The following is a 16,232-nucleotide window of genomic DNA, read 5'->3' as shown; positions in this document are numbered from 1 at the left end:
TTTCCATGAAAACATTCTGGAAGAGTGAGCATGTTTTTGGAGGACTGGGCTCACACATGAATTCTCTGATGGATATTGTGTTTCTGAGCCACTGGTTTTCACATTGAAACAACTGCTTCCCTTGTGCTGGGTGCACAGAAGGTTGCAAACCACCACCTGGAGAGAATGAGGATGGAAAATGGACCTTGGGAGCCACCAGACCGCTGACGTGAGGATGGATGGCTATGTGAGAACAAAGCCCCACTGGGGACCCTGCATCAGTTAAAATGGCCTGGAGAGCTGCCTGGCCCCTAGAAGGCTCAATGCTATAGAGCCTATTCTGCTCAGTATGTGCAGTGCCAGAGTCACCTGGAAGCTTCTTAAACACCCCCCTGGTTTCCAAGGCCTTCGTCCCCATGAAGAAACTCCAAAGTAGAGTGCTGGTCCTGCATTGGGAACTATATGACCTCTTGACTGTGGGACTGTGATCTGGACTGTGGAACTGTCATCTGGACCAAGGCTGCCCATTACTACATCAAGGTCTAGGCATCTACAGAAACTTCCTGTCTGCTGTGCTGTGGCTGGCTACTACCTCTCCGTACCCATGGGCACTTGAAATGTGACTGATACAAAGGGATCAGACTTTCTATGGGTGGAGGGAAGGATGTGTTAACTGATAGAGGGAAACCAGAGCACTGCTTGGGGACTGTGATGTCAGGCATCAAACTCAGGGTTCTATACATGCAAAGCATGTACCACTTGGACCCCGCTGAGCCACTGCCTTGCCGTTAATGCTATACTGTTCAATTATGCTGAATTTCGATGAATTTACACCTGTATGGAAGTAGTCACATGTGGTGGTGGCCAGGGCATTGTAAACACAGTTGTGGGACTGCCATACACTACTGAGGTTGTCACTGAGTGAGCGTGAGTTGTCCAGCTGTCATTTGCCAGGCTGGGCAGGAGAGCTGTTCTATTTCATCCTCCAGAAATGGGGAAGCAGGAATTGTTTTTGCAGGGGGAGGGAAGATGCTTTGAGGTCACAAGAGCAACTAGCATTGATGGTCAGCTGTTTGCCCTTCTGTCTCTCAAACCATTGGAAGATTTTCATTGCACTGCAGAAATATGGTCACTGGTTAATTTGTGTTTTGGGATTCTGATTCTATAAAGAAAGCTTCTCAGGGGCCTCATGGTGGCACACCTGGTTAAGCACACATAGTACTAAGCACAAATGCCAGGGTGAGGATCTGGATTTGAGCCCCTGAAGCAGGTTTGCAGGTGTCTCTCTTTCCCCCATATCTCTCAATTTCTCTCTGTCCTATCCAATAAAATGGAAAAAATGGCCTCCAGGAGCAGTGGGTTCATACTGCCAGCACCAATAACCCTGGAGACAATAAATAAATATATAAATAAAGCTTCTCTCTCTTAATAACTGAGAGAGGGAGAGAGAGAGAGAGAGAGAGAGAGAGAGAGAATCCTTAAACTATGAAACAAGATGAGACTAGAAAAAATCATCAGTCATCTGGTCAACCTTTTATGGCAGTCAGGCAGAAAAGGACTTCTATCCTTCCAGAAGCTACCATAAGATTTCAGAATATCCTAGCAGGTGTGAAATGGCCAGAAAGGCCCACACTGCCCAGCCTACCTCCTGGATTATTGTCACATGTTGACCATCTAGATGCCACGTTGCTGTATCCCATCAGACTCTGACCAGCTTCTCCCAGGCCTGGGCCCACCTATCCTACTGCATGACCTCATGGCCCTGAGTCACTAGTGGGTCCTGCCAGTGGGCCTTGGGCATGAGGTGTGTCTACTGACTAGACCATACTCCAGTCACTGAAAACAGTGTCCCTGCAAAGGCCGAGCGCTGGCTCCCTGCCTCCAGACTCCCTGGCCAGCACAATTGCTCATAGCAGAGGGTGACAGAGACTTCCCTGCTGATTGACTCATTCACCCAGCCTGGAGGGGTCAATGCAGGGCACAGAGCCTCCCTGGAGCAGCACCTCTCACCCCCAGGAGGAGGGGGAAAGTAGGTCAGCCACTGACTTAGCAAGAAGCAAACTCCATGGGTCCTTTTGTGTTACAGAGAACACCTACCCCAGAGGCCACACTGCCTCTAAACTCTTGTTTAAACACAAGCTGACAGTTCCCCCATCAACAAAGATCCAACCTGACTTTGTGTCTCAAGTATCTCCACGGTGTCTGGCAGGTAACAGGCACTCATGCATGGGGGCTACTGTTTGCACCACACAGTCACTTTGGTAGTCTGGAATTAGTTATGCTTCTGGGGACAAGAACTCCACAGTGACCAGTAGTGCAGGTAGCACCCACAATGTAGCACAATGAGGCTGGGCTCTTGCATGCTTTCTTCACCCTGATCATGAGTTTCTTATGAGGAGCCAAGGAGACCATAAATTTTATGGCTTTGAAAGAATTGCACAGGGGGCTGGGCTGTGGTGAACTCAGTTAAGTGCACATATTGCCATGCACAAGGATCAGGGTTCGAGCACCTTCTCTGCACCTGAAGGGGGAAACTTTACAAGCAGTGAAGCAGGTCTGCAGGTATCTGTCTTTTTCCCTTGCTAATCCTCTCCTCCTCTCTCAACCTCTCTCTATCCTATTAATAAAAGTGAAAAAAAAAAGATATAAAAGGAAAAATGGCTGTTGAGAACAGTGGACTCATTGTATAGGCACCAAGCCTAGCAATAGCCTTGGTGGCAATAAAATAAAAAAATAAAAGAAGGGAAAGAAAGAGGGAAGAAAAGAAAGAATTGGGTGAACTGTGGCCAGCAAATCAATGGCAGAAGACATTTAGACTCCTTGGACAATGAGACTACAGGAAGGTCTTCAGGCAAATGCAATCCTTGCCCTTCAAAGACTGCTTATCAACTAGAGTCCAAATGAATGACTCATTTTGAGTTAATGTGTGTTTGTATTTATTCAGTAGGGGTCTCACACAGGCATCACTTCACTGCTCCTGGGCTGATTTTTTTCATTTAGGGACAGGGTGAAGTAGCATAGTGTGGAGTTTCCCTTGGTACTGAGGCACTCTCATGGGATGTTCGGGTTTAAACCTGGGTCTTGATGCACATGGCATGGCTTGTGCCCTCCCAGGTGAACTATGTGGTTATCACCACCCCTGTGTTTATTTGTTTTAGAAGTAGACAGAAGATGGAGGGACAACCAGGTGGTAGTAAGCCCACTGAGTGCACATATTACCACGTGTAAGGATCTGGGTTCAAGCTCCAACTCCCCATATGAAGGGGGATGTTTCGTAAGCAATGAAGCAGGGCTGCAGGTATCTCTCTTTCTCTCTCCTGATCTCTCCTTCCCTTCTCAATTTCTCTCTGTCCTATCAAAATTTTTTTAAAAAGGCCCCCAGAGGCAGTGGATTTGTAATGCTAATACCAAGTCCCAGTGATAACCCTGGTGGCAATTAAAATAAACAAACAAATAAATAAAATTTAAAAACGAGTACACAGGGAAGTTGGGAGGTAGCACAGCAGGCTAAGCACACGTGGCACGAAGCCCAAGGACCTGCGGAAGGATCCCAGTTTGAGCCCCCAGCTCCCCACCTGCAGGGGAGTCACTTCACAGGCGGTGAAGCAGGTCTTCAGGTGTCTGTCTTTCTCTCCCCTCTCTGTCTTCCCCTCCTCTCTCCATTTCTCTCTGTCCTATCCAACAACGACGACATCAATAACAACAGCAATAACTACAACAAGAAAACAAGGGAAACAAAAGGGAATAAATAAATAATAATAATAATAATAGTAAAAAGAAACGAGTACACAAAAGCAAATAGCAAGCTCCAGAGTGCAGACGTCCAGCGGGGGTCTGAATGAAAGCCATGCGCTGGTGCATGCAACCCTAGGAGGCAGTGGACCTTGGTGTTGTCACCACTGCCCAGGAGGGGCCCTGATGAGAATTCCACTGCCTGAGATATTTCCTGAGGGTAAGAGTGACTTTGCTGATCTCTGAGAGCCCACCCCACTCTGTGGTGCCAGGTTCTGCTATCAAGTACTAGCCAGCTGATGTGTACGCTGGGATTGTCACTGCAGTGTGGGCCAGGCCATCTTTCCAGGGGACAAAAGCAAAAGGGCTTTTCTGCACTGGAAGCTTCTCCTGGATGAGGGACCCTCACACAACAAGAGCCCTATGAAAGGTTTCTGGACTCTGACACATGGAGTGAGGGACGGCTGCTTCGGCACTCCCTGTCGGGTGGCTCCCTGTGCACGTGGCAGGGCTCCCCACAGCTGAGGGCAGCTGCTCAGGAGATGTGGCTCCTCAGGAAAGCAGATGGCCACCCCACAGGAAATTGGGGCTTTTAGAAGGATCAGGGAAGATCCTGCTTCCGTCATCCCCCAGGGCTTGATATGGTGCTGAATTGTTTCAGAGAATGATGTGGCCTTAAGAAGTTTTGGGGGACTCCAAACCAGAGTCCATATGAATGAATACTTTTGTGTCCTGTGTGTTATATTTAGTGGCAGTGCACCCAGCAGAATGGACATATGTGAGGACCCTGGTTCAAGCCCCCTGCTCCCACCTACAGAGGGAAGTATTCACAGTGGAGCAGTCCTACAGATGTCTCTCCTGTCTGTCACTCTCTCCATCTCTCTGTCTCTCACCTATTAAAAAAAGGAAAGAAAATATAAAGAGGGGGTTGGTCAGTGACGTACTTGGTTGAGTACACACACTACCATGTGCAAGGACCTGGGTTTGAGCCCCTGCTTCCCACCTGCAGGCAGGAGGGAAGCTTCATGAGCTATGAATCAGGGCCAAAGGTGTCTCTATTTCTCGCCATCTCTGTCTGCCTTTCCTCTCTCAATTTCTTTCTGTCCTATCTAACATCAAAAGAAAGGAAGAAGAAAAAGGAAAAATGACTGTCAGCAGCAGTGGATTTGTTGTGCAAGCCATTTTTCCATTTTTCTCTCTTTTGTACTTTACTTTCTTTTTTTTTTTAATTTGATAGGACAAGTAAAAATTGAGAGAGAAGGGGGAGATAGACAGGGAGAGAGATACCTGCAGCACTGCTTTACCACTTGTGAAACATCCCCACTGCAGGTGGTGAGCTGGGGCTCAAACCCAGGACCTCATGCTTGGCAATGTATGCGCTTAACCAGGTACACCACTGCATAGCTCCACAATGAGTAATTTTAAAATAAAAAAAAGTAAGGAAGAGAGAGATGGGGAGGGAAGGAGAGAGGGGAGAAAATAGAGAGATAGAGAGAATAAAAGAGGGAGGATGGGGGGGTGGAGACAGAAAGGGGAAACAAAATGGTTGCCAGGAATGATCAGGGCACTGAGGCTCAGCAATACTCTGGCAAATGCTATTGACTGACCCTGAAAGGAAAGACCCAGCTCTGCAGTGCCTATTGCCAAGGTGTAAATGTTCCTACCACTGTCAGTGTGAAGTCATGGTCTGTGATCCACAAGGCTGCAGGGAAGAAGCCTATGCTGGCCCTTGCCAGTCCCCACAGGTCTGCTCGAGCTGCCACCAGGCCTCCCAGTAGCTGTCCAAGACAGACCTCAGGCAGAGAGAGTCCTTGGGGTTAGAGTCTGCAGAGGTAAGTGAGAGGAGCTGCCTGAGTTGGCTTGATTCCTGGGGGCAGAGGGAAAGGGGGTCCCATTCTGACAGCTCTAGAGTAAGTCCTGTCATCTAGGTCTCAGAGGATCCAGGGAAGTTGTCCACAGCCAGTTCAGAAACACTCATGCAACCAAGAACCTCCCTCCTTGGGTACAGTGGCTCCAGACTGAAGCTTAATGGATACCAGAACTTGTGGCAGGTTACCAGGTGGAGTTCTCATTACAGTCCCAGGAGGGTTCCTATTTTACAGAGAAGAAAACTGAGGCATGAGAGAAGTTAAGGGCCTGTCCTTTGGCACCTGCCTGTCACAGTCAGGGAATGGGGTCATTGTCTCTTCCCAGGCTCAAGACAGGGAGCCTCGAGTTGCAGGGGGTGTGTGGGAGAGACTGGGAACCAGCCAAGAGGCCTGTCTGAGAAGCCCTCCCCACTCTCTCTCTTTGTACCCTGTCCTCAGGATTCACAGCTGCCTGGCTGGGAGGTGGCGTCAGGCTGTGCTGTGCAGACCTGCAGGAATGGAAACTCTGCAGTCCAGATTCTGCTGGTTCCTATTAAAATGGATCTCCTTGTTGACAAAGAGCGAGCACCCCAGCTCGACGCCAGCTCTTGCCCAGGGCACACAGCTTTTCCTTTTCCTGCATGGAGCTAGAGTATGGACTCCAAAGTGGGCTCCTGAAGGAAATTCTTCCAGGGATGGGGCTTTGGCAGGGTGCCCCAGCAAATGGAAGTGTCCTGGGGGCACCGACCTGGAGGTGCCCAGGCCTGGGTTAGTGCTACACACACTCCCTTTCATTTTCCATGGGCAGAGTCAGGGTCCGTGAACGGAGGGAAGCTCTGAATGCTGAACCAGGCAGGCTGGGCTTTTTGCATTTGGGCTGGCTGATGAGTCTGAAGTGCCACCCATGGGTGGTTGGCTGGGAGTGCCAGTCCCTGACCAGGGTTCAAAGCATCAGCCAGGAGTTAGAGTATTTCAACTGATCTCTGAGCTCTGAGTCTCTGGATGAGAAGAGGAAACCTGCCTCATGTAGCTGAGTGCTGCTGATAGGAACCTCAAAGTTGAAAATTGAGGTGTCAAGGTCTGTGCTGTGAGTCTTGGGTAGAGGGGGCTCCTTCCTGTCTCCCCAGACCCTGGAAATTGCAGGAGCCCTTTGCCCCAAGAAACATGACATCAATCTCTTTCTTTCCCTCTCCACAGAGTTTCCTTTCTTCTTTTGCTATCTCTCTCATGTGTGTCTCTGATTGGGACACTTGTCATTGGGCACTGCCATTGGGCACCCTGCCTTTGTCCTAGTGGGGACAGTGGAAGAAGGAGGAGGTGTGCAGACCCCCAACTGGTGCTGTGCCCAGAGTGCTGACACTTGGCCCAGATCCAGCACCTGCTTTTAATGCTCACCCTCTGACCAAGCAAGGGGAAAGGTAGCGTCGGGTTGTGCCACTGGACCACATCACCTAAGGGGGCTTCGGTTCACATCAGACCTGCCACTTGGTATGGCCTGCCTGCCCCAGCCCCTTCAGGTACCCCAATGCTGGGCACCCTCTTGTCTGGCCAGGAGAACTCAGAAGTTCTGTGTATTAGCATCCTGTGGGCACTCTAGTTCAAAATTGAAAAGCAAGTGCTTGAGCCACAAAGATCACTGTCTTCTAGTTCTGGATCTCAGATCCAACCCCCTTGCCCTTTGCTCAAACCCCCAAGGTAGGTGGGCTGTACTTTCTCTGGAGCCTCCAGGATAGTATTCTTTGCCTCTCTTCATTCCCAGGGCTCTAGATATTTTGTGGTTTCTGGTCATATGGCCTGATCTCTGCCTCCATCTTTCTGCCCCTTTCCTTCTGTTTGTCCTTTTTAGCCTTGTTCGATCACCTCCTAATAAGGACACTTACAACAGCACTTAGCACTTAGCTGGCCACCCCATGGTGGCCCCTTAGTTTACGGTTCTGAGCAGAAGCACACCTGCATGAGTTCTTTCCTTCATCAAGGCCATGGTCATGGTTTCTGGGAACTGAAGCCTCCACCTGGAGTGCCAGCTGCACCAGCCCCACACTCTTGCTGGAGAGAAGAGTGGCCAGAGCATCAGGAAATTGATGGCTGGGGTAGGGACTTCCCACTCCTCCACTTGAGGATATATTTCAAAAGGCTTTGAGCCTGCATTCTCACCTGAAAATTGAGGGGTTACCTGGGGTGCTGGAGCCAAAGAGGACTACAGAAAGACATGCTTGCTAAGGCAGCCAGTGTGTGAGTGATTCACAGAGACCCTTTTACCCAGGTGCTCCTCTCCCTCCTCCTATCCCCTCCCCTTCCCTTATTTCCGACTCCTCCTCCATTCCCTCCTCCAAATTCTCCCTCCCATACCTCTTGGCATCCCTTGTCACCTGCCCAGAGCCCAGCGGCTCAGCTCTTCAAAGGTTCTGAGGGAAGAAGACATTCTGTTTCTAAGCTGGCATCCAGTTTGGGAGTCTCGTTTTGGGGCCTATATGTTCCCTTTTATTTCCTCTTATGGAAGAAAATCTAATCTGGGAGTTATTTCCATGAAAAACATTGGTTTAAAACTGAAAATGAAAACAAATAAAAACTGGACCCTGTTGGAAAAAAAAACAAGCCCAGATGAGGTTTGGCATCGAGCAATGATGGGCAGGCAGACGCAGGGCTCCCGGGCTCCCTCTTCATAGCTGGTTCATTTATGCTCCCAGCAAGGTCTGGACTCATACCCTCACACTGAGGTGCAGAGAGCTCCACTTACTGGCTCTAAGCCACATCCTTAGGGCTGGGGAGCACAGGAGACCCTGGGCCTAGAAGCCCATTTCACCCCTTTCAGTACTGGTGGGTTGAGTGGACACCCCCAAGTCCTAGGTCCTCGTCCCAACCCCAGGAACTAAAGACCATGAACATATTGGGAAAAAGCATCTTTTCAAACGTAAGCAAAGATGCTCACTTTGGCAGCACATGCACAGACAGATATAAGCAAAGATCTCCAGAGCAGGAAAGCGCCCTAGCTCTCTAGATAATCCAGGTGGCCCTTGATGTCATCACTGGTCGTCCTTATAAGAGAGGTGGAGGGGTGCTAGGGGGGCAGGTACAGAGGAGTGGGAGGCCATGTGAAGATGGAGAAGAGAAGGGGTCATTGGCTCCATGATGAGGAGAGCTTGAGGTCTCCAGAAACTGTGAGAAACAGAAAGGATCCTGCCCCTAAAGCTTCTAGAAGTCAGACAGCCATGTGACACTTGGCCTCCATGACTGGAGGTAAGTGTGTGTGTGTTGCGGGGGGCCAGGGGGTAGAGTGGGGAGATGTCAAATCTGTGACTTTATTCTTTTGCTTTTTTAAATATAATTTTATTTGTTATTAATAGTATAGTTTTATTTCCTTGCTTGTGGTAATTTGCTACAGTGGTCCCAGGACACTTGTACAAGGACTGGGGTGAAGCTGGCATGACCACAGTACTACTGAGTCCTTCTCTATGGCTGGTGTGAGTCCTGTCTGGGTGCTGTCTGGGCCTGGTGCATGACCCCCTCCCCCCCCCCCCATGCTGGGGTTGCCCTGCACACAGAGGGCAAACACATCTTCTGGCTCAGATTGGGTTTGGTGAACTTGCATGCCCTCCCCCTCCCCCTACTACAAGATTGAGTGCAGATCTGACAGAGCTGAGGGAGGCCAGATGGAAGGAACAGCCCAAATCGGTCATAAGTAACCCTTGCAAACACTTCTCTGTTCTCTACTTTCTCAGAGTGGGTTAGGTGCTCATAGGCAGGAAGCCCTGCCCACCTACCCTGGGATTTCTTCACCAGAATTCACAGCAGGAATGCTTTTGTCAGCTATCATGCTCCCCAGGCTGCAAACCCGGGCACCGTTTTGCCTAAGAACAGTAGGATTTTGCAAAGTCTGCTGGGATATCGGGCTTAATAAAACCCCGCTTTGTGGGCAGGCAGAGAAATGTGGAGGTATTTTGCCCCGGCCTGGCATTAGGCTTTGCACTCTCTGATTTCTGTTGTCCTGACTTCGCCCTTGATGGAGGCCTCTCTGCTCCCCCTAAATCCTTGTGGAAAGACCTGAACAAGAGACTTCCTATTTCCTGGGAACCATGAGTTTGGTGTGAGTGGTGACACTGAGTGACCATGACCTACCTGGTCTTACCTGGACAGTTGGTGGTAAGGTGCCTGGAAACTGGATGTGAACTCTGGGACCAAACAGCAGCTGTTTCTCCTCCTCCTCCTCCCTCTTCTCCTTCCCCCCTCCTTCCTCTCCTCCTCCCCCCCTCCTCCCTTCCCTTTCACCTCCTTTTCCCCATTCCCATTCTTCTTCCCTTCCTCTCCTCCTCTTCTTGTTCTCTTTTCCAAATCATTTTGTGTGTGCGTGTGTGTGTATGTGTGTGTGTGTATGATCAGTAGTGAGTCACAAGATTGTAGGATTACAGGGCACAGCTCTACACACACCTACTACCAAAGTTCTGTGCACCCCCTCAATGATCACTACTATAGTTCTCACAACATCTTAAAGACTGTTTGCTTCTGCATATTTTATCCCCCAACTTCATGAGTATCAGTTACCCAGATTCCATATACGAGTGAAAACACCAAGTAGTTGTCTTTCATCTCTTTACTTATTTTGTTAAGGGTAATCACTTCCAGTCTCATCCATTTTGCCACAAAGGACACAGTATCATCTTTTTTGCTTGTAGAGTAGTATCCCATGGGGTGCATCTCCCATAACTTCTTTATCCAGTCAACTGTCAAGGGGGCATTTAGGCTACTTCACTCTGTAGGATGGTGTGCTTGGACATAGGTGCAGGAGGACTTCCAGTGTCAAAAATAGGAATAACCATAGTATTGGAGGTGAGACTGCTGTTCCTGATTCCCTGTGTCACTCCTTCCAGTCTGCACTGCTTTGACTCTCAGCAAACCATGACCCTGAGTAGATTGCAGCTGGCCTGGGCCCTCCTGAGCTTAGGAGCTAGAAGGATAGGAACCCTGAGCAGGACACTTGGAGGCCAACCAAGCCTCCCCATGTAGGTGAATAAGCACTCATTGAGGAGGCCCATTCTCATTCCCTGTTGCCTGGCCATCTGCATTGGGTTTAGGCTATGATAGCCCTATTCACAGAGAAGGGAGGGCTGATGGCTATCCTTGGGCAGACAGAGAAGCAGGGAGAGAGAGACTCAGAAGCCTGGTCCCCAGTCTGGACTGTGCTAACTCCAAGCTGAAGGAGTCAAGCTGTGGGCAGGCCTGGAGAAGAAGCACCAGACATCCCTACCCTATGGATAATGCCCTCCCCAGAGGGCTCAGAATGATTCTGTTTTCTTCTAGCGTTTGCCCTTCTTCCGTAGCCAGTCAACAGCGTCAGGTTGAGCCTGATGTAAAGTTTCAAGACCTCCTTTGAATCTGGAGAGGTGGCAGTCATTGACTATGTGGGTCATAGTCTGTCTGTAGCCACAGGGGCAGTTCGGGTCGTCTCTGGCTCCCCAGTGATGGAACACAGCGGCGCACCGGCCATGGCCTGTTCGATAGCGATTGAGGAGGGCCCAATCATAACGTGCTAGGTCAAAGCCGGGTTGACGCTTGCAGGGGTCTGTGATGAGGTGTTTGTTCTTTACCTCAGCTGACTGCCAACTCTGTTTCCAAGAGACTGGAACAGAGAAGTTCAGTGTAGGCATACGGGACCAGATTGGGTGATGAGACGTCAAGCGTTGGACAGGGTGGGCGAAGATATCCTTGTATATTGGCAGGTCCGGTCGAGCGTAGACGTGGGAAATGAACTTAGATGATGCCGCATCCCGACGAATATCTGGCGGGGCGATGTTGCTAAGAACTGGCAGCCATGGAACCGGGGTGGAACGGATGGTTCCAGAAATTATCCTCATGGAGGAATATAATTTGGAATCGACCAAGTGGACATGGGGCCTACGGAACCATACTGGGGCACAGTATTCTGTAGTGGAATAGCATAATGCCAGAGAAGATGATCGTAGTGTGGAAGCGCTCGCGTCCCATGAGGAGCTAGCCAGTCTTGCAATGATGTTATTCCTCGCGCCCACCTTTGCTGCAGGTTTTATGAGATGTTTGTGAAATGACAGAGTGCGATCGAGAGTAACGCCAAGATAGACTGGCTGGGCTTCATGCTGGATTCTCGTACCGCCAAGCTGCACATTAAGCTCACGCGAGGCCGAGGCATGGTGTAGATTCTGTTGTTCTGGAAAACAGAATGCCCCAAGCCCTGGGTTTTCCTAAAAGGACTGGGATTGCCAAAGAGTTATTAGGTGATTTCTATTCCCCAGTTCCTATGTGGAAGCCCTAACTCCTAGCACCCCAGAATGCGACTGTACTAGGAAGTGCCTGACTGGCAATGATGTCATCATCTTCTTGGGGTGAATTAGTCCAATCTGATGGGTGTCCCTGTATGAAGAGGTGGCAGGCATTCGAGGAAGCCATTGGGGGCACAGGATGAGGGGGGATATCTTCATAGCCAGGAGAGGTATCTGCAGACCCCCCTCTGCCCACAGACCTCTAGAGCTGTGAGCAGCCCATGAATTCTGATGTGTAGTGCCTTGGGTTAAGAGCTGACTCACATCCTGTCCTAGGCCTGTTGTCCTCCTCCTCCAGCCCCTCTGCCACCTCCCCCTGCTGCTAAAGTTGCATGAAGAATGCTAGAGAATCAGGTGATGAAGGACATGCTTTGTCCCAGGCCTTTCAAGCGGTGGGTCTTCCCAGGTAATTGTTTGGTGCTGACAATGAGATTAATAGGCATCCCAAGGTAGGTAGGGAGGCCCCCCCTGAGATGCTGAATGCCACAGTCTGTATGCAAAGCAAGGCAGTAGGGTGGAAGGTAAACCAAAGGCAGCGAAGACACAGGTAGGTTCAAAGAGGGAGCACAGTTGGTCTTCAGATGGCTGAAGTATGTATCCAAGCTTCTCAAAAGTGATTTTCTCAGCCCCACTTTCCAGAGAGCAATGCTGGTGACCAGCACTGAGAGTTCACTTGCCTGCAGCTACTCGGAGACTGGGTGCTGTGACCAGGAGGAGACTGTAGTGTCCTGGTCCCGGCTCAGCAAAGGCCACAGGATGTGGGTTTGGAGCACCTGCTAGGGCAGCAAAGAGGGGTGACCCTTTATGTCCCCGCTGCTGTGGGGACAGCTTAGGCGTTGTCTACTGACCTAGCTGCTTGCCCAGGGCCCAGTGAGCTGGGGAGGGGAAGGTGGTGGTGGTGGGGGGTCTAATCCCATCTGTCAGTTCCCTTTTTGCTTCTGAGGCAGTAGGAGTGAGGAAAGCATGGGGGGCGGGGAGACACATTCATGTTCTGGGGGCTGGGGGGTTGTCTATTGGGACATTGGTAGACCCTAACTTGGGCTATGAAGCTCTGTCTGGGCTAGGGGTCAGGTGGAGGGCGGCACTCGCCCCATGACACGTCTGCTGGCCACAGTCTTGGGCGCCCCATCTGGCTGGTTTGGAAGCTCCCGTCTCCACCCAGGGAGGCAGCCTGGACTCCACGTCAAAGACAAAAATCAGTCAGGGCGAGCTGCAACTCCTTTTCTTTTAACCCCCAAGGGATCAAACTCCAGGCCCCCTCCCGGGGCTTGGCCAGGCTGAGGCATCTAGATAGAGGAGAGTGAGGGGCCGGGGAACACCCTGGCCTGGGGACTCCAGGCAGCCCCCTCGCTCGCGGGCCCACGCTCGCTCGCAGAAAGAAGGGGCGCCGCGCCCGCCCCAAGTCGGTGCCCGCCCCGGGCCGCCCCGCCCCTCCCGGCCTCAGCCCCGCCCCCTCGCCCGCGGCGCCCAGTGGCAGGCGGGGCCGGCCCAGGCGGGGCTCTGATTCGCTGCGGGCGCCCGGGAGCCACAGCCTCCTGGAGCCTGCGGGAGGGAGCGAGGGAGGAGGCGGGAGGCGCGGGGAAAAGTGCAAGGCGCCCGGGGCGAGCCTGCAGTTCTCATCCCCGCGGCGGCGCAGCACCTCGCTCACTGCACCCAGAGCGGGTCGCGGGGTGGCGGCGGTCAGGAGGGGACGACAGGGTGTCGGGGGAGGCGGAGGCGGAGCGCGCACGAGCCGAGCGGGGTCCCCGCCGCCCCGCGGGCCAAGGTCGAGCCCTCCCGCCCGTGGGCAAGCGAGCCGCCCACTTCTAGAAGCGTCCACGCCACAAAGAGCCCCGGGCCGGCGCCTGCTCCCCATGACTTCTTAAAAGGGGGTCGTCCCTCCGAGTCCGCTGCCCGGGCCGCGCCCCGCGCCCTCCTGAGCGTCCCCACGCGCCCCGACCCGCGCCCCGCCGGCATGGACGTCCACACCCGCTGGAAAGCGCGCATTTCCCTCCACCCGCTCCTGTCCCCGCAGTCGCTGCTGCTGCTGCTGCTGCTGCGGGCGCCGCCTCAGAGCCACGCAGGTAGGCGCGGGGTGCGGGGTGTGTGTGTGTGGGAGGGGGGGATGCAGGGGACACGGGGGTCCTGGGGCGTGCAGGGAGGGTTTGCAGGCCTGCAGGATCCGCTGTCATCCTGGGCTGCCCCGCTGGCCTGCAGAACTCTGACCCCGGGCTTGTGGAATGCAGGGGCCCAGACTCCACATACCAAGAGTTGGTCCCCCTCCCTCCCCCCCAAGAAGGAGCCTGCACAATACCCCGAGCTCAACCAGCCGGCTGCATGGGGCCATCGCTCGAGCTCCGTGTTGGCCCAGCTGGGGGTGGGGGGCTGTCCACGAGGCCTCAGACTTTTGTCCCGAAACTTGTCCTGGCCCCCCACATCCCTGGAGGCCGGCTCTGGCCCACACGATCCGCAGCACAACTTCCTCTTCTTGAAAAGCCGGGAAGGGTCGCCCCCTAGAGTCACAGCCCCGTCAGTTCTAGTGGGGACTGGGGGGGGGGGGGGGGTCAGCTGGAGGAATTCCAGAAGCTAGAGCCCTCACCCTCCTCTACTCCCCACCCCGGTCCTGTCTGCCTTCTCTGCCTCTAGCCAGGCTGCCGCCTCCCCCCATCGCAGCACCCACAGAAGTATTGAGCAGTCCTGGGGTGCCAGCCCCACTGCAACCCCACCCCAACCTGAACCTCCTGACCCCCTGGGGTGGGGTGGGGCAGTTTTCTTGGGTTTGTCTCCATGAGTTTGTGGAGCGCACCAGGGCATGGGCTTGGGGTCCAGGTGTGCTCTTGTAGGATGTGCAGCGCAAGCTCCTAGCGGATCTTAGGGATGTTCTCTTCCTGCAGGAGCTCAGCCACGTTGGGTGATACCCCAGTCCCTGGGACACAGCTCCCAGTGACACCCATCGTGCTATCTGAGAAGTCTCTGGGTTTCACCTGTGGCACAGGTTTTCACACAACTGATGCCAGAACCCCCAAGTCTCCACTGTGAGTCCTAGAGTCCCAACTGATGGGGGGATGAGGGCATGACTCAGAGCTGTGGTGCAGAGAAGAAAAAGGGCTCAGTAGACTCTGAACCACCCAGCCATGGTGTGTGTGGGGGGTCTGATGCTCCTCTTCCCCACCCCCCACCCCCAGACTGTGAAGACTTGTGGGGAGAATCACTTTCCATGTTCCACTCACCAATTAGGATATTCTTTTCCTTTTTCCTGGCACAGTGAGTGCTCTGGGCGGGGGGTGTGTGGAGCAGGAGTCTGGATGTCCAGCCCATGAGGAGCTGGGGAGGGGAGATGGGAGAGGTGAGAGCTGACGCTGGACTAGCCAGCTTTGTGTTTCTCCTGGGGTCAGTAGAAGCTGGGGTTAGTAGAGACCCCCCACTCCAAGCAAACCATTTGGGGTGGGGCCCCTGACTTGCCTTCCTGCATGGCTGCCTACTGGGGACCAGGGAGGTGGGCGAGGTCCTGGGCCAGAGCCGCCCCCTCACTCCATTTTGCGCTTCTCCAGATGTTTCCCAAGTCCTTTCAGAACACGGCTTGGTTTCTGGCGTCCTCTTCAGCCAAGTGTGTGAAGGAATGAGGAGCCCTGATTGCATTGGGGGCCAGTTACCATTGTAACGGGACGAAGGCTGTTCTGTGAAATGAAACATGACCCCAATATTTGGAAATTGAGGTCATCGCTCCGGCCCGTCGTTGGCCAGCGCTGGTCATGTGGTGGCTTCGTGCAGTGATTTTTGTGGGAAGCTTCGCCGAGGTCTGTGGGATTTGACAGATAGCAAATGGTTAAGTTTCCTCTGACTCAATCGAGTTGGCTGGAAAGACATCCTTTCCATCCAGTCCCCCTTCCTCCTCCTCCTCCTGCTAGAACAGGCGATGGGAGGAGTTCAGAGCTGGGTCCCTCAGGCTGCCTCACCCTCTGTGGTCCAGGGCTGGGCAGATGCAGGAGTGGGGGCTGTGGGCCTGGGTTCCTGCCCCACAGCCAGCAGCCCCTGCCACCCAGCAGTGGCCCCAGGCTGGCCATCTTCCCCAAGTCTTTTCTCTGGTGATTATGCCTCAGGGCTGTTTCTGGGGTGCTGGCCAGAGCCTGCCCCTTCACCCCACCCTCCAGATATTTCTGGACTCTTACCCGCCCCACCCTTAGCAGCCCTCTGATGCCTCAGGCCCGCCCCTGCCTCTGGCTGTCTGGCTCTGTCTGTCTGTTCCCCACTTCTCTGGGTTACTTAGCTGGGTGGAGCAGAGGGAGTTGGGGCTCAGACACCCACTGTCCCTTACCTCTCACTTATTTATCTAAATGATCTCTTTTTAAATATTTATTTATTTCCTTTTGTTGCTCTTGTTGTTTTATTGTTGTAGTCATTGTTG

At 52.8% G+C, this 16,232-nt stretch overlaps 1 protein-coding gene across 2 annotated transcripts in view; it reads left to right on the top strand.

Moving 5' to 3' along the window:
* The first annotated feature begins 13,370 nt into the window (after positions 1-13,370).
* The window catches only part of COL5A1 (collagen type V alpha 1 chain), a 138,908-nt gene continuing 136,046 nt past the window's right edge, over positions 13,371-16,232 (top strand). Inside the window, exon 1 of one of the 2 annotated variants that reach the window (XM_007521425.3) lies at positions 13,371-13,911. In XM_007521425.3, coding sequence (XP_007521487.1) covers positions 13,803-13,911 — 109 coding nt within the window. In that variant the 5' untranslated portion in view covers positions 13,371-13,802. The remainder of the gene's footprint in view (positions 13,912-16,232) is intronic. The other variant, XM_007521424.3, reaches the window with a different exon arrangement.

Source organism: Erinaceus europaeus, chromosome 10 (assembly GCF_950295315.1).
Source record: "Erinaceus europaeus chromosome 10, mEriEur2.1, whole genome shotgun sequence".
NCBI classification, from domain to species: domain Eukaryota; kingdom Metazoa; phylum Chordata; class Mammalia; order Eulipotyphla; family Erinaceidae; genus Erinaceus; species Erinaceus europaeus.
The sequence above is the reverse complement of the archived record's forward strand: the minus strand, read 5'-3'. Positions and strand labels throughout refer to the sequence as shown.